The sequence below is a fragment of the Urocampus carinirostris genome, chromosome 6 (genome assembly GCF_059441175.1).
Source record: "Urocampus carinirostris isolate Australia breed hairy pipefish chromosome 6, RoL_Ucar_1.0, whole genome shotgun sequence".
NCBI classification, from domain to species: domain Eukaryota; kingdom Metazoa; phylum Chordata; class Actinopteri; order Syngnathiformes; family Syngnathidae; genus Urocampus; species Urocampus carinirostris.
In genome coordinates, this window is record NC_142354.1 from 25,082,284 (window position 1) to 25,102,888 (window position 20,605).

Sequence of the window (20,605 nt, forward strand, 5' to 3'; positions counted from 1 at the left end):
TGGTCCCTTTCAGTCTCCGTGGTTTGTTTTCTTTCCTGTGCTCTTCAGCACTCCTTTTTGGCTGCACAGCGATATCCAACAAGATCTAGTGGTCGAACATTACACACTGTCCCTTTAACACGAGTGCAGCCCGTGCAAATGATGGATTCCTTTAATACTGATTGTATTCTTGATACTTTAGTTTTAGATCTTATTTTGTACAACCAATTTTATAAAATATATTCAAGAGCAGTAGATTTATCTGAGCTCTTGTGGAAAACCCCATTTGGCCCGATGACAACCTGGACCTAGTTCCAGCGGCCCCCAAGTCAATTGAGTTTGAGACCCCTGCTTTAAAGAATTAAACTTTTAACAGCAATGGTAAACAATAAAAAACAAGACTCATTTTTTAGAAGTTTTAATGAGAACAAAGATTCCATTTTCTCCATCTTACTCATTGACACAAGTCTCAGAATGTGGTTGTATCCTGCCATGTCGGAAAAAAAGCCTGATTGTAAATTGAGCATGAATCTGAAATTCATAAAACAGATTTCGACTCAGTCCAGTAAAACAATTATAATTCTCTGATCAGAAGATGTGTCCTCTGTGTCTGTTGAATTTTGGTGATGTTTCAGTATATTCATACTCAAGCTGAGAAGCAACATAGTGTCAATGAAGCCGATTAACGTACAATCGACACCAGTTAAATATGTTAATTCCAGTTCGACCCTTACGAATGGATATTTCACAAAATAGACACAAAGAAAACACATTTTTTTAAAAACTGATTTAAATAGTTCTTTGTCTCGTACTTATTTCTTCTTGCTCTTCTTGTCCTTGGCCTTCTTTTTGCTGGGTTTGGGATCTTTAGCCTTGTTGTAGAGGTAAAGCCCCACCAAGCCGAGAAGAGTGGGCACAAGGGCCAAACACAGGAGGGGGAACACGTCGTTTACCATCTTTTGCCATGGCGTTTGTTGCGTCAGCGAGATCACTTCCACTTCAAACTCGAGCGATGCGTCGCCTGTGTCAATTTTACAAGGAGAAAGTCCATAAAGAAGACGAACTCTTGCATTGTATTTAGTACTTACACTTAAACTGCCATACATTCTGGACTATGGAGGACCCCTGATTAAAAGCCACGTACTCAAAATGGGAAATGACACTCAATTTTGTCTTTGTATAAGCCACACCTGATTTTAAGCCGCAGATAATTCAAGTCCATTTCTTATATTCTTACATTTTAAGCCACCCCACACCTGGCGACAACCGCGTGAGGAATTTGGCATCGACGCCTCTGGTTGTGGAACGCCAATGGCGGCGTTTCCACAATCCCCCAAAGAAACCTGATACGGATTTCAGCTGCATCATTTACAGTTCTGCTTAGAGTTGTTTGCGTCACGTCTTTGTGGATCACGTAACCGTTCAAGATGACGATTACAAAGACAAGCACACATTTACTACTGCACCAAAAGAGACCTATAATTCTAGACAACAGGGCCAGGGAAACCATACTGTGGAGAGAGTGCCAGATTGCAACACACACGTCGTTTCGTGTCATATCATTTGCTTGATATCCGTCCTTAAAGTTTAAAAGAAACTTCAGCCACCTTAAATTAACATGGATGATACTTTTCAAGTGTAGAATTTTTGATCCGTACACCATTTTCATGGCCAAATTTAAGCATTTCTTAAGAACTTTCAAAGCTAAGTTTACAATTTCTCCTGTACAATTAAAAAAGGAATCCAGTACGAATCATGTATTTTGCAGATCCACAAATACATCTGTGATATACACGATACAAATTTTAATCTTCCGTGCTCATTTATCAAGATTCTGAGTAAATCACAAAAATATATGTGGATCTGAACAATACGTGAGTAAATATTTTGGCGACAAATCTCTCGTCATATAGGTGTTAGGTAAAACGACGGTAATATATAGCTTACATTTTCAGTTGCAGGAAGTTCTTAGAATTTAACACTGAGAAACACTACCTTATTGATTCAATAATTGATTCGCAATCCTTGCAACAATACACATTTCATAGTGCCCCGTTTATAGCATGCACCTGTCCTCTTGTCTGCGACCCGTATGGGGCAATGACGCTTCATAGGACAGTGGCAAACAAACTAATGGCAGCTGCAGTTATCCACAATGGAAGAAAAAATACAATGGCAGTGTGAAGCCACCAGAGAGCAGTGTCTGAGTCATTTTGAAGCAGACTTGCGGTGAAACGTGGCAACAATTTTAAGCATTTACTAGCATTTCACCCACAATTCAAGAACTTACCAATATTTGGAATCACAATTTAAAATTCAAGCATTTCTAAGGATTTCAAGCACCCGTTCGAAGGCTGTTGATAACTTCCACTCGTGTTCAATTTGGATGTATAACTGGAAGGCTTGATTTGTGAGTAAAAAATTTGTAATGTGGTGAGAATTCTGTAAATATTTAATAAAGTACTGTAAAAACTCCCCTTTTAGAATATAGACTAATTTCTCCTCCATTGGGGCGTCCTAAATGTTTCCAGATGTCACCTAATTGTTTTGTATTCACAGCGCATGCATTTTGGAAAAGAGCAGTTCACCGTTTTCCTCGGTGCCGCCACGAAGAAAAGAATAAGCTGCATTTTAACTAAAGTGACAGCGGTTAAAAAGTAACAAGTAACAACAGCTTGTATTCCGGAATTTCCGGTAATGTTTGCTTTCTATTCAAGACTGACCTACAAACTAATTTAACTTGGAACCACTTCTAGCTTTGGTTTGAGATGACATATATAAAAGTTAATGATAAAAATCATGTACCTGGAATTGTAGGAGGGTAACCCTTTTTTCCATAGGCAAGGTGAGATGGAATAGTGGCTTTAATTTTTTGCCTAAAAATGAAAATAAAATAAATGAATGAACCAGCAATAAGTCATTTTGGAAAAAAATGATTAAAATGTCTTCATTCAAAAAGAAATATAAACCAATGCAGGCTTACATAGATCTTTTAATACAAATGTATTGTAAAATAAAGCTTTACCACATTTACTCTATTTCCCATATTCAATACTTTAAATAAAACAAAATATTAACACAATTCTGTCTTTAGTTCAAACCCATGTTCAATATCAAAGTACAGACGCTCCCCGACTTACGAACATTCAAGTTACGAAAAAGGGTACATACGAAAAAAAAATTCGGGATGTCGAGAGATACAGTGGGACCTCGCTACTTCGCGGTTCCACGTTTGCGGGTTCAGAGCTTCGCGAGTTTAAAAAAAAAATAATAATAAAATAAAATATATACATACATACATACATACATATACATATATATATATATATTTATTCTATTTTTTTTTCAAAGCATTTTTGAAGGGGAGGCGCTACTTTGCGGATTTTCACTTTTTGCGGGTGTTTTTGGTCCCCATTAACCACGATAACCGAGGGATTACTGTACTTGGACATTGCTGTAAGTTAGATTTGCTCCTTTGCACCTTTTTCTGAGTAGAGGACTTTACTGTAGTGCTTCTTCCCGCTGCTACCGGCGTGTGGTGCTGTGACAGCTCACCCAGAATCCACTCCGAAGAAGAATACCGGCTTCCTCTTCCTAGTTTGTGTCTAAACATACCATATTGTATCTCTACCGCGCTAAGAACTTTGACATTTTTATTGTTTAATATCTCTGGAGTAAAGTGTAAAGAAGCGGCGAGCTTTTTCTTTTGAAATGAGAGTGGAATAAGAAAGCTTGATGCGGTTGAGAAAATGGTAGGAACGCTTTTTTCGGCCACTTTTTACCACGGAGGAGGAAGTCCCCTAATTCTTGAAGCTCATCTTCCAAAAGTAAGATAAACTTAACTTTATTTATCTTTATAGAACAAATTATTTCATGAAATTTTTATTTTTTTAGTACAAAACAATAAAGGCTACTTATACAAACCTTAAAAATACTTATACAAACCTTAAACTCACAAAATAAAGCACTGAAGCAACTTACTAACAAATTCAACTTACGAACGATTGTCCGGAACCTATCTCGTTTGTAAGTAGGGCAGCGTCTGTATATTGCTTAAAATCCACCTGAAACTTAAGTCAGGTTACAAATTATTTGTTTGTTAGTACCTTTTTATTAAGCACAGCACAAAAAAACAACATCAACCAATACTTAACAATGGAATCAACTAAATATTTGCAAAACAGCTTTACTATACAATAACATAATACAATAACATGAGCCCAAAGGGAGTAGGCATAAGCCAAAGGTATTAAATGCTTACCCATATTCTATTTTTTCCCCTTGAAGAACATAGTTTACTACACAGTTAAACTAAATAGATCAATTTTTATGTAAAAAAAAAAATCATATTTAACCAGAGGAAAAAGCACACAATATAGAAGAATTAGAAAAAAAAACTCTTTATACTAGAGAAATAAGTTAAGAATACAGTATTTTTTCTACAAAATTAAGCTAAAATTCAATAAAATTGACAAAATTATTAAGTAAATTTTAGTTTACTAGACAATAAAACGTAGTAGAACCATATTTATGCATCAAAGAGGCTTTAAATGTTTTTTTTCACCGCCCCTATCTGCTTTTATCTTACATTTACCCTCTGTGTTCCAGCCAGAGAGCTCATTTCCCTAGAGTAAAGGAGGCAGGGGGACAAGGGGGAGTGATTTCACAGAAGTGTTTTAGTTTATTTTAGGAGGAAATGGTGAAAGTTAGAAAAGGACTGTTTCAAATACAGTCCAAATGCCAACTCCCAAAAAGATAAAAAGAGTTTATTCGAGCGCATCTACGAATTTCACATACTTGCAGGCGCAACAAAAGGAGCTTGACAGAGAGTACAATGATTTCAGCCAGAAGATGGCGTCAGCAAGTAGAATATTTTGAAGTTACAGACACATGCTTTAAATAATCTATATTCCAAGTATTTTATTTACATGTCAGTGGATGTGTTTTCTACCTAAAGTATTTTCCTATAATTAAGAATAATTATATTAAACAAAATACTTGAAATTAGCAAAATGATCTGCTATTTCATACAATCACACACTTTTAAGTATGTTATTTCTTTTGTTAAATGGAAAAAAACTATTAAATATAGGCTGAAGACCCAAAATGTAGGGTATTTAGGTTATTTTAATTATTACTAATGTGGAGGGAACTATAGTCTAAGTGTGCCTTTTACACTAGATTCTATATTTTACACCCAGTATATACTTTACGCTTTTATATCGTGCGTTTGTGTTTCTGTAGTGCTCAATAAGTGTGTGGTTTTACGATTTCCCTTGGTGTTCTGAGACAAGCACCTCCAGGGTCAAAAGATAGCTTTTACTCCCTATTCTATTGATCTTATCAGGTTTCGTTTTTGGGAGAATTTGAGTCCCAAATTCCAACCGAGAGCTTGCTTTTCTCCTCACAGAAACACATTGTTTTTACAAAGTTCACTATCCCTATTGCTCATTTACTATACTTGCACGCTATCTAGCGACCAACATTATACACTGAATTTAAATATGTTGTTTCTGTCTGACCCAATCAGAATCCTTTTAGGTGCACGTGGTTTATTCTATCCTCCAATTTGAATCCACGAAACCGTATAAAAAGGTGGCTCACGCTTCAGTCTGCGGAAGTATTTCCTTTCAATTCAAGAACGCGATATTGCCTTGTTTCAATCTGTTTGCTTTTCTGTAAAAACGAATTTGATTGTAACTCAAAAGTTTCTTATTTCATCTGGACATTGTTTTGAACCTCACAATTAATTTCTTGAAAAACAAAAAAACCTAACATAATAACAATCGTTTTAATTTTTTTTACAAGAAAAAAAAACAATAAAAAGAAGTAAAACAATACTTAATATAAACTACATCCTCTGCCAATGGAACCTTTTTTTGTTGCAGGGAGAGCAGGCATTTTATAGGCTCCATCTCAAGCTATATGAACCAATTGCGTTTTCAGCACCACTTTATTGCTCAAATATTTTATACTAACCCTTCACACACGCCGATCAGGCTTTGCTCCAGACCTGAGAGGAAATATCAAACAAGAGACAAAGTCAAGCCTTCAAAGTGAGGGAGTGCATTCTTTTAACCGTTACGACTCGGATGGGCTTGAATGACTTCAACCTACCAGAAATGACTGTCCTCTTCCCCAGCTCCACAACAAGAGGGTCCCGAGATAACGACGAGTCAATGATCTTGCCATCCATCAGTTTTCCCTGGTCAGCAGGAATAAATTGTTACGGCTTCGTAGTGTGTAAAGCAGGGTGATTTCTGTTACAATATGCCGCATTTGTTCCGTAATAAACTTGTATTTTGAACGGCTTTAAAATGGACGTTATTTTTTAATGAGCTTTAACTGATAACTTTTAATGAAAACTGGTTAAAATGATTTTTTTTTTCTCCAAAACATTTTGCTGTTTTTTTTTAAATTAATTTATTTATTTAATAAACGTTTCTTGAAACAAAGTCGTGTCTTTAAAAATATCAGCTACTTTTTGCAAAATAAAGGGATTTATGTCTTAGTAGTGGGCAGCACGGCAGTGCATTGGTTAGAGCGTGTGTGGCACAGTTCTGAGGTCATGAGATCGAACCTCCCTGTGTGGCCTCCTCCCACATCTCAAAAAACATGGATGTCAGGTTAATTGACTTTAATTTTAGAGTAGAGTTTAGCAGAAAATATAATATGATTGCAAATAATTTGGTTTTCTTAAGAAAGTCTGGCTCCTTTCACATTGGAAAAAAAAAGTTTAATATTTTATTATTAAGCGCCTCCTCGTGGTAAAAAACAGAACTTTATTCAACTAAAAAAATCTATATTGATAAAAGTAGAATCCTCACTTATAGGCTGGGCAAAAAGTTGGAGTAAAATTGGTCCTTATATTTAATTTGAGTAACCTTAGCTCGCATTATACCTTGTGAGTTTTAGCACTCGTTTTCAGTTGGACGACACAATACAATGATATCTAGTGGTCAAATAATACACACTGTTCCTTTTGAGGATTCCTTGTGAAGGCTTGTTGGTGTGGATCTAGGAAACAGTGTACTCGGAACTCATTGTACAGTATATGGATGAGCTAGTATTGATACTATGTATAAGTATACTGTACAATACTAATACCAGCCTTTTTAAGGCATTGGTACTCGTGACGGTGGCTGATAAAAGTATTGGCTACACTCTAGCAGCCTTTTAAAAATCACTAACCAGAGATGAGAGGGATAATAAATTGCCATTAAAGCCTCAGTGTGTAATATTTGACCACTAGATGACACTGTGTTGTCTGGTGTGAATGCAGGCCAGTGTCAAAGAGCACAGAGTGGCAGTGGGATGCCAGACAAACATGGTGGCGACCCAAGTGGGGATTCCACTGTGTAAAAGAAATTTCTCGACCTGGGATTTTTTTTATAAAAATAACATTGGTGTGATAGTTTATGTATTTTGCCAATTATTCAAATCAATGTTTATTTTTTTAATGAATGCAAGTTTTTTGGACCTTTAGGAGGCACTAAATATTACATAATGGAATGCAATATTAGGGAAAATATTATGTGTGGATTTAACAGTATTTTATTCTCAAAACATAACTGTTTATGGCAATTTAAAGTGTTACTGATATCAATGACTACATATGAGTAGAATAATGGTATATGTCCGATGTGTGATCAAAAAACCTTTAGTACCAGAATTGTGCAGTCATGAAAATATAAACGTACTCAGTGTTAATGTTTTTTCTCATTTAATATCACAATTCTTTGGATTTCCTTTGTCAAATCGATGAATTTTCACATTATACTATTGATAAATTAGTATGTAAACTATGCAGAGTGAGGCACGCAATTATCTTTCCTCATGGCAGAGCGCAACAGTGAGATTAAGGATTCTGATTTTGCGGAAAGTTCAGCCCCAAACAACAGAATTAGTTATAACCTACCAGTAAGTCAAGCAATGCAGTAAATTTGGTCTGGTTGTTTAGAGTTTTTTCATAATGGAGCTTTACCTATCTATTGACACTTTTTTTAAAGGAGCAGCGTGTAATGTTCTACTGTTTTGAAAATCTCTAGATGCAGATTAGAGGTAAAATTGGGCCTAATAAAAATCCAGCTCGACCCGACCTGGCCTGCGGGTTTAAAAGTTCGAACCAGCCCAAAAAAGGACCAATTAACACGATTTGAAGGACCGAGCTTCAAGTAAACCCGAAGCTGCACTTCGGCGCAGCACGAACTTCTGCAGCTTCGAAGTGCAGCTTCGAAGTGCAGCGCCAAAGTGCAGCGCCAAAGTGCAGCGCTGAAAAGTACTGTTATTTCAGAAAAATATTCATCAAATAGAAGTAAAAATCGATCTTCCCAATAATTACACAAGAGAGAAAGAAGCCTGAGATTTTCGGGCCGGGTTTGGGCCCAAGATCTCTGATGCAGAATGAGGCACACAATTCTCTTGCCTCATGTCAGAGGGTAATATTGAGACCAAGGACTCTAATTTGGTCCATACCCCATCCCCAAATAATATAATTAGTGATGATATTAGCAAACTACCAATAAGTCATGCCACCCAGTATTTATTTCTTGTTAAATTGATTTTTTTTTCCCCAAAAATTGAGTATTACCTTTCTATTGATGCTGTTATTAAAAGGAGCAGCAAGTATACCTCATTTATCGGTTAAGGTAGGACAATATTATGTTTTTTCTCCTATATTCCAATTTCTATATTGCCTTCTTGATCTGGAAATCAAATGATAAATAAGATGTAGGTTAATTTATTTGTAAATAATGTGTCTCACTAAACACGAACCACAGCGCCCGTGCCTGCAATTTACAATAATGATTAAAATGTGTTTAGAATGGTGGAGTCATACATAACATGCCATATTTAGGATAGTTCGAAAAATAAGCGGGAAGGATAGATGATGAATAAGATGCAGCTGCATTATTTGTAAATCTGACTGAGCCTCATCAGACCCGAACCCACCGCACGTTACTGCTTCTGTATATACATGAATGAATGAGAATGAATACCATCTAATTGATGAAGGATTTGACATTCGATACGTGTGTTTGTACGGCGTGCAATTCGGGAGTATGCCGTGGCAATGCAAACGCGTGGATGAGCTTCTCTCGTATTATCTGCTGACGTGTTGCACAAAAGGGCCGCCACATTCTCATGCCACACGTCAAAAACCTGTGTCTCCCGGTCAAGAATTGCTCTACTCGCCGAATAACATGCATTAAGCATTTTTAGTAAGCTAGCACGATGAGGACTCGTTGCGGGGCTTTAATTAGCGTCTTACCGTGTAATGGATCTGCAACGTGTCCCCCATTGCAGAGAGTACGGAGCAAGTTTCGGGTTTCAGCTAGAAGCAGAACACTTGATAATCAGCATCGCCTTTTTTCAATTCAAAGCATGATTTTCTTTACATTTGTGATTTTTCACTCACCAAGGTCTCCACCTGCAACTCCTCGGCTTCATTTTCGTCGCCTTGAACGAGCAACCCATTGAATGTGAAAGCTGCGAGTAGCAGCAAAACAAAGCAGCCTCGCATTGTGAACTTCTGCAAGAGGCTGGAAAGGGGAAACACTATGCGTAAAATGGCTAATGCACAGCGAATTTCTGCGCCCAAGCGTCAAAACGTGTCCGCGCTCCGGCTAATGCTGATGTGTTCAAAAGAGAGTAGAGATAAGCTTGAGCTTCTAGTGAACGTTGGCCCCCCACACTTGGCTCAGTGGGACGAGCCCGCTTCAGACCTTCCGCTAACATCACACATCTGTATGTAAGCTAAGGGCGTGTGATGCTCTTTAAGGACGCTGGAGGGCGCTGTGGTCCTTGAGTTATGCCACGTAGGCTATCTTTCATCTGTGAGCGTGTGCGTGAAATAATTCGCGGGATATGAGGTTCTAGAATGGACAGGGTTGGGTAGGGTTACTTTAACTGGATTACTTTCAATTACTTTTGGATTACTCCAATACCAAATATACCTTTAAAAGATAAAAGAAACTAAATATGAATAAAATGACTTAATTTTGTGCAGGCTTGGGGAGTAACGGAATACATGGAACGGCAAAAATGATGTTGGCAAGCTGTTTGAATTTATTTTCATTTTGTTTCTGTCGCATTTTATGTTAGTTTTGCCGGAGATAAAAAAAGATCAAAGCCAGGAGAGAAAGCCTACCACGTGTTGTGAGTCATAATTCTATTCATATTTAGTTTATTTTGTCTTTTAATAGCATATTTGGTATTGGAGTAATCCAAAAGTAATTGAAAGTAATCCAGTTAAAGTAAGCCTACCCAACCCTAAGAATAGAGATATTGTAGTAGATACTCAGTACCAGTGTTGGGAACGTTACTTAAAATGAACAATAAGTTACAGACAATACCGGAGTGGCTAATCGGGAAGAACGGGAGATAACCCGAAGGGCCGGCTAACGTCAAGGTGGATTTTAACGTAGAAGATGAAATGAGTTTTACCAAATGGGGGAATTCTCCCCTCCCAAATTTTAAGTTGGTTTGGCCCACCACTATTTTCCCTTTCCGTAGCAGTAAAATGAACGCTGAACCGCGAGAATGATGAGCCAGGGGCGATAGAAAACAAAAAGGTGCTCGTAGGAACCGTAAAAAACAGGAAAAGAAATAGAAACACGTTGAAAGAAGGACTGTTTTTATTCATTTCACTCCTCTTGTGTCTTCAGTTATGTATTGTACTGCATTTTTGCAGAATTGAACAGTTACTCAAACTCGTATCGATGTGAATTCCGTCTCTTTTTAAAAAAGTGGTTCATTCGGCTCAGCTCACTAAGAAAGTTTGGCTCTTTCGACTCCCCAAAGCTTCTTCAGGTGTGTTTTCGTTGCTTTCAGCCAAATATTAAAAATGATTATGTAAGCTCATGCACACAAATACGTTTGGGGGACAAATAAAACTATGTAAGAAAAAGGGACAACAATGAAAAAAAAACAACCGAAGGAAAAAAATGAAACGAAAGCTAAAAGAAAGGAAGAAAAAACGAGAAACACTGACAAAGGAAGAAACTTGAAGTAAGAGGTTAGAAGAATCAAAATAGTACAAGGGATATGAGCAAAGGAAGGCAGAAAAAAAATAAGAAAAAGATGAAAAAAGCTATGAAAAAAAAGAGAACAGCTTGGGGGGAAAAGAAACCGAAGAAGAAAAACAAAAAGAAGAAATGGAAAAAAAACAAGCTCACATTTAAGCCAGCACCCTGAAATAACCACATAAGAAAAGAAAGCAATTGTGTACACCAACTTGTGGGGCGATGAACCATTCATATTTCTTAACTTGCGCAATCTTGAGAGTTTGCAAACGAACACAGCCGAGACACTCCATATCCATGTTGTCTTTTGTCTTCAAACCACTTGTGTCCATGATGTATTTTTTTCGCCAGGCTAGTACAATGCAAAAAATAAAAATAAAATTACCAATAAAAAGACCCAAATTCAGCACTCTTATCATAAAATTCTGTAATCACATGTTACAAGGCTTATAAAAGAAAGATTACCATCAAGACCATAAACTGTGTTTCATAAATAGCAGGGTTTTTGTTCTTGTTATTACGATTATTTGAAATGTGCTGTACAGAATTTGGATAATTTCTACTCACTGACGCCATCATTCGGCTTGTGTCATCATTGCAGCCCCTGTCAAGCTCCTAATGTTGTGCGTGCAAGTGGGTGCATTTTTTTAGAGACCCTTGAATAAACTCTTATTCTTTCACCTCTCTTACGGTTTGGGTTGGCGTTTGTACTCTACTTGAAACAAACCTTTTCTTACTTTCACCATTTTCATGCAATGCGGAAGAATAAGAAGCTGCGGTGACGAGCTTAAAGTTACTCTCCAACCTTAATCTGAACAATTTTGCTAAAAGTAAGATAAAAGCAGATAGGCATGGTGGGGAAAAAGGGCTCTTCGAACTCAGTTGGACATTCTTAACACATTTAATTGAGAACATTTTCTACTTTTAACTGTTTGAGGACACCTCAAACGCCTTAAATAAATTAGACACTAATAATGGGAAATTACCTCAAAATATAAAACGATAAAGCTAGTTTGTCAGACCTTTTTATATAAAAAGTTTGCATTTGGGGGGGAGCTCGCCATTGTCCGTTGAGTCACTCATGGTCTCGCAAGATCCCGTCACATTACATCGCTGTTATCGAGTAAACCTCGCGAGACGTGTAAGCGAGCTAGGTAAGTAGTGGCTCCATCATACGAACTGGAACCCACCGACCATTACTAAAATCCGAAAAAGTAAGTGCTAGTTATCTTATATATTTATTTCGTGATCAGTTCGGACCGTGTATTCGGTGTCACTCTCGGCTGGAACCGAAACACTTAGACGGCTTTGTGACGGCAAGCTGCTCACTGAGGTGGATGAGAAGAGCGAATGAATGGACGGATGCGCTGAGAACGGACACTTGCTAGCATCGACGCGTCTCATCAAGCCCGCTTTTAAAATGCCAGTAAAATTAATTTGTCGTCGTTGAATGCGGCGCTTTTTTTTTACATTTTGTCGAAATAAGCGGCGTTTTGCTCGGTCCAGCGTGTATTAACGCGCATAGCGTTGCAACGGGTTAATTACGACAAGTTAGCTGGAATGTTAACGAGGGTAGCATCGGTGGCTAGGAGAGCTAACGTGGGTCACCCTGGCCGCATTCTTATCATGTGACGGACCGGCTTTATCACGCCAAACATGCGATTGTTTATCTTTTTATTTTTTTACCTTTTGTTTAATAACACACAAAGGCAGAACATTACATTTTGGAACAAGTGCTGCCGTACGTCTTCAGGACCATGGACAGGGCCGTTCTTGTGTATTTCTGTTCTGATCCTTTTAGTTATTTAGAATTAGAATCGTCTGTATTTTCATTTATATTGACGTAGTGAACATTGTTTACAATGAGATTAGACGTTGCACTCAAGTCAAGTCATGTTTATATGTCAAGTCAAGTCATTTTTATTTGTATAGCCCTTAATCACAAAGAGTCTCAAAGGGCTGCACGGGTTATTACACAGACTATTTTTGAGACTATTATTACATCATCCCCTGGTCTGGAACCAACATGAGGGCAAGGAAAAACTCAAAAACCTCAACATGAGGAAAATGGAGAAACCTTGAGAAGGGACCGCACATGTAGCATCCCCCTTTCAGGATTACCAGACAGCAAAGGGTGTTGCAATCACAAATAATACAGAGATATTGTCCACGAAAAGTATAGGTTATTCATAAGCTATAGAGTAGAAGTGTGTTTTAAGCTTAGATTTAAACATTTCCACTGAGGTTGCAGATCGGATCTCAGGGGGGAGAGCATTCCACAGCACCGGTGCCCGAATGGAGAACGCTCTAGAACCAGCGGAACACTTATAGCACTTGATCACAAAATGTCTCAAAGGGCTGCACCACCATTACAGCATTGCCTGATCTGACATTGACAAGAGCTGCACAACAGAACACAAAATTTCTGCAACGTTTAGAATGAATTTGACTAATTAAGATTCAAAACATTTAAAATATGTGTTCATACATGGACTAAAAATAACTAATCTGTAAAAACAAAACAAAATTCCTCCTTTTGAAGTAAGTCGACATGATTTTATTTGAGTGTCCAGGATGAACATGTTATAAAAGACTGAAAAGAGAAATACAAGAATATGAAAATAGGCAGATATTTACAAGGTAGTGCTTTTAGACTGGCCTTAGTTGTAAGTACTTGAATTGACTTGCCTTTTTTGATAAAAACGTTGGAAGCAATATATGCAACAAGATTGGACATTGCAATTTTGTTCGGGCTCAAGCATATGTAGGATATTTATACATTTTTACAGTACATCCTCATTTTCTTCACGTTAAACACAATTATAAAACCTTTTTTATTATCTTTATGATAACGTAGTGTACATTGTTCACAATGCGATAAGACGTCACACTCCAGAATGAACATGCAATACTTGATAGGTGGTGCATGTATGTTCAAAAATATTCTACTTGCTGACGCCCTCCTCCGGCTGAAATAATCCCTGCAGCTCCTTTTTTTTGTGCGCACAAGTATGTGAAATTCTAAGAAGCGCTGGAATAAACTCTTCCATTTTCATCTTTTTGGGGTTTTAGTTTGGCATTTGGACTGTACTTAAAACAGTCCTTTTCTTACTTCCACCATTATCATCCTACAATTAAAGAAAAACACGACCATGCACATGACATTACTCTGCCCATCCCCCCACTCTTACCATGGCCTCCTTCTTTTCAGTGTAATAAGCTTTGTGGCCTGGACACCGATGATAAAAGTAAGATAAAAGCAGATAGGCACGGTGAGAAAAAAGGAAAAGGCTCTTTGAACTCAATTGGGCATTGTTAGCACATACTTAATCGAGAAAATATATTTTTTAATTTTTTTTTAAAGACGTCTCAAACTATGCACCCCACCTTCTAAAAAAGGGGAAAAAAAGAAAATTTGGATCTATATTTACATGGTAGTGATTGTAGACTGGCCTAAGTAGTAAAAGTATTTCTTTAAAAATATCATTCGTTTTGTGTGGCAGATGGAAGGGAATTTTATGTACTAGTAGTATCATTTTGTTGTCTTGGTATTGATGGCTATACTCAACATTAGGGTAGAAAAATGTTGTATCAAAAATAATTAATTATTAAAGTACTATGATATACATTAAAGTGCTACAGACAAGCCTAACAAAGATAGACTTTGCATATTCTACTTATCTTTGTTGTTGCATGATAATGACCAAAATATTATAATAGCGTAGTTTCTAGAATTGCATCCCCCAAAAATAATTAAACCCACTGTAGGAAGTTTTAGTCAGAAATACAATAATATTAACACATTGCTTAAAATACGACACTCATTATAATTAAAATGAGATTTTAAACTAGGATATGGTGCTTTTCAATTTGTATGGTCACTCAAATGTGTCTTTCAATATGTCAGCTTTTCAAGGCAGCTCTAAGAATATAGGACATTCAGCCATGAATTATGAGGTCATCCATTTAGGCTAAGGTTTGTAGGAGGAAAATGCAGAAAGAAGGTTTTGAACAGATTGCTCCGTAGCCTGGAGCAATCGTGCTGACATGCCTCTCTGCCACTTATATGACAATCACTGTGGGCGAAGAGAGGAGCTGTGATTTGGTGCGTGTGTGGAATGCTTAGAAAGATGAGTAGATGACAATTTTGCGTGGTTGTTTGTACGTAAAAAAAAAAGCTGCGAAAAGTGAACGTGTATTTTATTCTCATTCAGCCCTCTGTAACGGAGCCCTTACTGGAGACATTGCATAAAGGCATCTGGAGTCGTTCGGAAGCCTCTTGGAATCATGGGGAACATTTTCGGGAATCTGTTGAAGAGCCTCATAGGAAAGAAGGAGATGAGGATCTTGATGGTAGGCCTCGACGCTGCAGGAAAAACGACAATCCTCTATAAGCTCAAACTGGGGGAAATCGTCACCACCATCCCAACCATCGGTATGAGCAGGCTGTCCAAGATTAATCGCGGCCCACCTTTTTTCGCGGCCCACCTTTTTTCGCAGATTTGCTGAATGACCTCATGTGGTTTGTACATTTTTTCAGGCTTTAATGTGGAGACAGTGGAGTACAAGAACATCAGTTTCACTGTGTGGGATGTGGGTGGGCAGGATAAGATCCGCCCCCTCTGGAGACACTACTTTCAAAACACACAGGGTGAGCTAAATTAAGCAGTATGAAAGATCTCATATCTTATACAGTATATTCTGTATTAATTTGCGAATCTTTTATCCACCCCAGGTTTAATTTTTGTGGTGGACAGCAACGATAGAGAGCGTGTGAACGAGGCAAGAGAGGAGTTGATGAGAATGCTGGCTGAGGATGAGCTGAGAGATGCGGTGCTCCTTGTGTTTGCCAATAAACAGGCAGGAATCACTCACTCATATACAGTTGCTTAGTTTATTTCACAAGTTCTAATAGATGAGCTCTATAAAAAGAATTAACATAAATAAAATATTTTGTTTGTGCTCACTGGTTATAGCATCCACCAAATTTCCAAAATAATAATCAAAATAATGTAGCCGTATGTATTTTTACTGTGTTGCCCAAAGCTTATTATAATTTTCAGTCTAATTTGAGACCAAAGTGATAAAAACAAGTGCCACGATTGTTGGTTGATGATTTTTTCACCAACCCTAAATGAGAAAGAATCAAATATTAAATAATAGCAGAATTTCATTTTTTACCACCTGTCATATTTACTTCTTTCACTGCCATTTAAGACTATGGACGTCAAAAATCCCTTTCAACTGGTTTGGCAGTGTATAAGTTTATACAAAATTTGAAATCCCGGAGAGTGGTTTAGTGGCTCAAGCCTCGAATGAAATTCGAGTATTTGAATCATCTCTATGTCTGTTTAGTAGGAAACTTAAGTTGGTGAGAGGACTCGAAACTCAAAGCCCAATTGCAATAACAACCCTCATTCCATTTCAAAAATCATATGAGGAACTTGAACTCAACTTCCTATTCGGAATCCTAACCTTTTTTCAAAACCATTCCAGGAATTTAAGTCAAATCAAGTCATATTTATTTGTATAGCCCTTAAACACAATATGTCTCAAAAGGGTGTATGGATTATTATTACACTATCCCCTGATCTAAAACCTACATGCGGTCAAGGAAAAGCTCAAAACCTCAGCGTGAGGAAATTATGAAACCTTGAGATGGGGCTGTACATGAGGTAATCCCCCTCCCAGGATGGCCACGCTCCAATAGATGTTGCAAGGCATCAACAAACAAAACAGACATCACACGTCCTCCTCCAACTTCCAATTTCTCCAGTACCATTACAATGCATGTTATTGATGTGAGGGAGGGCTCTTTTGCGTGGAACGGCGGGAGGGTGGTTAGCACGCAGCCCCCCAGTGCAGAGGTTCAGGGTTCAAGTCCAGCTATCGCAGCCTCCCCGAGTGGAGTTTGCATGTTCTCCCCGTGTCTGCGTTGGTTTACTCTGGGCACTCCGGTTTCCTCCCACGTTCCCAAAAACATGCATGTCAGGTTAATTGGCCGGTTCAGATTGTCCCTAGGTTCGAATGAGAGAGTGAGTTGTCTGTCTCTGTGTGCCCTGCGATTGGCTGGCAACCAGTTCAGGGTGTCACCTGCCCACTCCCCGTAGATAGCTGGACTCGGCTCCAGCACCCCCGTGACCCTACTCAGGATAAGCGATGCAGATAATGGATAGATGAATTATCATTTACGTGTGTGCATGTTTGCATACATTCCTGTGGAATCTTGGCCTAGTGAAGCCAGTTGACCCAGGGGATCTTGCTGAATGGGTTTGGAGTGTTGAAGACCTTCATAAAGCTGATGGGGCGACAAGACTTGTCTGGCCACACCAAAAACAGCCATACAAATGAACCCGTCCACGCTTATTTCTCACATCTCAAGCCCAGCACCTAACTGGCTCCAATTTGGCTCTGACAATTTTGGCTACAGAACTCCAACGTCGCCATTCCCCCGCACACAAAACTCAGTTGCTTGGTTTTTAAGTTCTGCCAAGAGTTGCTTACATACTTGATAGAACATTCGCACTTACCGAGCGATTTCTTGTTGCAGGACTTGCCAAACGCCATGAATGCCGCCGAGATCACAGACAAATTGGGTTTGCACTCCCTGCGCCACCGTAACTGGTACATCCAAGCCACCTGCGCCACCAGCGGTGACGGTCTCTACGAAGGCCTTGACTGGTTGGCCAATCAGCTCAAGAACAAGAAGTAGAAAGAAGAACGGATGGCAGCCGCCACCCATCAACTTGTTTTCTGGCTATTTCTTTGGGAACTGAGGCTGCCGTTTGGGTGAATTTGAAGATTTTTGCCTTTTGTTTGGAGTCTGTCGTTGTCTGAGCCCAGGTTCAACCACACAAACACATACAAACGCACATGCACACAAACACACAGTAACTATAACCATTCACTTTGGCATGTGCTTTCCTTGTGTCCACCTCTTGTCTTTAGGTGCAGTGTATAGTCCGTCTGTTGGGTCGTGTGACTCCACCCCATCAAAGAGTTTGACCCTTTCACGTTTATTCACAAAGTCTCATTCTCAGTCGTCTTGTGTCGCCTCTTCCTAAGCTACGTTTGACAACAGCTACTTTGAGAAGCTACTTGAGTGTTTCTTTCAAGGTCAACATTAAGGTATAAGACCCTCAAGAGGGGCAACTTTGATATAGCAGGAATAATACATACTGTATCAACGTTTGGAATTTTCAATCACAAACATGTTATTATCTTACTAGTATTCAGAGAATGAACTGATTAAGGTAGCCAGCCCCTTTTAAGGCATCGGTACTCTGGATACTCGTATTGGCTGCCCTCGAGTGGTTGTTTAACAATCAGGAACTATTTAATAGGACATGGGCATGCAAACTACGGTCCATGGGCCAAATGACGTTTTAATCTGGCCCGCCCAGCGAAAATAGTAAAAAAAATGTATGTACTCGTGTATTACGCGCATGTTAATATACCAAAAAAGAACTCAAAATTTAGGTGCACGTTTTACAGAAGGTTTACCGTATTCATGCAACTATTAATACATTGCAAAACAATAGTTGCAAAGAGAATCAAACCCAGGTTCCGGCGATGTGAGTGCTAAATCCTAACCTCTTGACCAACATTGATGCATATTATCACTTTTTTTAAGATGCCATTTGTCTCTGGTATTGTAAAAAAACAGAAAAAGGATGAGATGAAATCTGATGCCTTTTTTTGTAAATCACTGCTGGACCAGCAGTTAGTTTTCCGCACCTTCATGGCTCCAAGCCAGGTTCAATTCACATTGCATGCATCTGCAAAGTTCGAGCTTAAATAAAGCTTTTTTTAAATCAAAAGTTAGGGTTTTGCATTATAAGTTAATAAATGCGGTAAATCTTTGAAAAAGTACGATTAAGAAAAATAGGTTGTTGTTTTGGGGCCAGTTCTCGCCGTGTCTCTTCGTGTGTCCCATAAAAATTATATTTTTCATTACGCCTAATGGCCATGTAACGTATTTTGGGTGGCAAATACATTTTTTCAACAAATAATTTATTGACGAATTAAATTCAAGTGCTGAGTTTAACATCAAATTGCTGGTCACATTTTTCTGTACTTTCTCTTTTTTTTTCATTTTTTGATTGTATTTATCAAGATATTTATCAAATTTCATGCAATAAAAACATTTTCGAGCCCAATTGCATTTGGAGTTTTTCCAAATAATACCTCGTGCTTGAAAAGGAGAGATATTATAGTACTTTAATTACCTTTATTTAAGTTTTCTATAAATGAATTGCATTCATTTAATATTTCCGAGCATTTCAAAACCAATTATATGTAATGGTTCCTTAACAAACCAATTTATATGAAATATAACTTGTGCATGTAAATGCAATGTGGAGGAATCACACAGGCTGACGTTAGAATTTTTTCTTATGTATAGCTGAGGAATCGAATTCAAAACTTTATCAGCATACACAAACAATTACACACATTAATAACCCATTTTTTTGTCCTTGCCAGACCCCTTTGCAGTTTTTTTTTACCTAACGCGGCCCATGATTCCAAAAGTTTGCCCACCCTTAAATTAGGCGAATCATGGATGGTCATTAATAAATACCACAAAATTTAAGACCATTTTGGAATTTAAAGCTAATGCAATTTTTTTCAGAGGGGGAACATTTTTATACATAAGTTATGTTTGTGGCTAGTATCAGTATCACTTGTGTGTTGAGTATCAGTATCAGGCCCAAAAATGTGGCATCAAACTTCCCTAAATAAGACAGTTGATTGAAATATTCAAGTGGCTTTTATCATTAAACATCAGACGGCAAATTCATCATTCACCTTATTCCGAGTGTTTATTCGATTCGGTACAAGATTCCCGTAACGCCTTTTTGGTGGCGGGAACGTTGAAAAACACTTGTATCGTTGTCCCCGTTTGTCCGATTTGTGGGAAGGGTTCATCTTTGAAAACTCATAACCGTGTTTACTGAATGTGAATATTCTGTGTGGCTGTAGAAAAGGCAGTTAAGTATAGTATATTTATTTTACACAAAGTTGTTTATTTACAGTGAGTGATGTGTCAGTACTGGAAAGAAAGCAGGGTAAGCAGATCAAAACGGATCGGATTTGTATTTTTCATCCGTGGCGTAACATGACAACGATTATACCGTAATAGTATCCGTGCATCTGTTCTATGTTTGACCATCGAGTTTGACTGATCTTTTGGGTTTTCGTGGCCTTATACGTAGTGACGGCTTAAATTGATTTGATCTTTGGCTTCTGAATATTTATAAGAATAATGTTTAATTATTTGATCAAAATCAGGTTTGTGCACTGTAGTTTGACATCAATAGGCAAAGGTTTGTCTTGCTGTAGCTTTCTGTTTTGCCTGTATACTTGATCCATATTTACTGGTAGGTCTTATTTGTAAAGGTGTATATGAGGTGGGAGCGTTATCAATTAAGAGAAATGTATCTTTTGACTACGTCCGAAAGTGAATGTGACAACAAGTAAAGAACCCCGGTATTCATTCTGTACCATCTGAGTTACACATTTAGATTCCATGTTTCAGTGCTAACTGCATGGAGACCGATTACTTCCTGCTGTATCACAAATAAAACCATTTTATGTATGAA

At 38.0% G+C, this 20,605-nt stretch overlaps 2 protein-coding genes across 3 annotated transcripts; one reads left to right on the top strand and one right to left on the bottom strand.

Annotated features, from left to right (window-relative positions):
* Positions 1–381: 381 nt before the first annotated feature.
* fkbp11 (FKBP prolyl isomerase 11) lies at positions 382–9,755 on the bottom strand. Its single transcript, XM_088338426.1, has 6 exons — positions 9,398–9,755; positions 9,251–9,313; positions 6,097–6,184; positions 5,959–5,992; positions 2,785–2,855; positions 382–1,000 (listed from the first exon to the last, which is right to left on the bottom strand). The coding sequence occupies exons 1-6, from the start codon at positions 9,500–9,502 to the stop codon at positions 792–794; spliced, it is 570 nt and encodes a 189-aa protein (XP_088194552.1). The 5' UTR covers positions 9,503–9,755; the 3' UTR covers positions 382–791.
* Positions 9,756–12,077: 2,322 nt separating this feature from the next.
* On the top strand, positions 12,078–20,605 carry arf3b (ARF GTPase 3b). Of its 2 annotated transcripts, none has more exons than XM_088338429.1 (5): positions 12,078–12,157; positions 15,218–15,438; positions 15,544–15,654; positions 15,739–15,863; positions 17,554–20,605. In XM_088338429.1, the coding sequence occupies exons 2-5, from the start codon at positions 15,291–15,293 to the stop codon at positions 17,713–17,715; spliced, it is 546 nt and encodes a 181-aa protein (XP_088194555.1). In that variant the 5' UTR covers positions 12,078–12,157; positions 15,218–15,290; the 3' UTR covers positions 17,716–20,605. The 2 variants fall into 2 exon arrangements, with proteins under 2 accessions (XP_088194555.1, XP_088194554.1); XM_088338428.1 differs by having other exon boundaries at positions 12,129–12,217.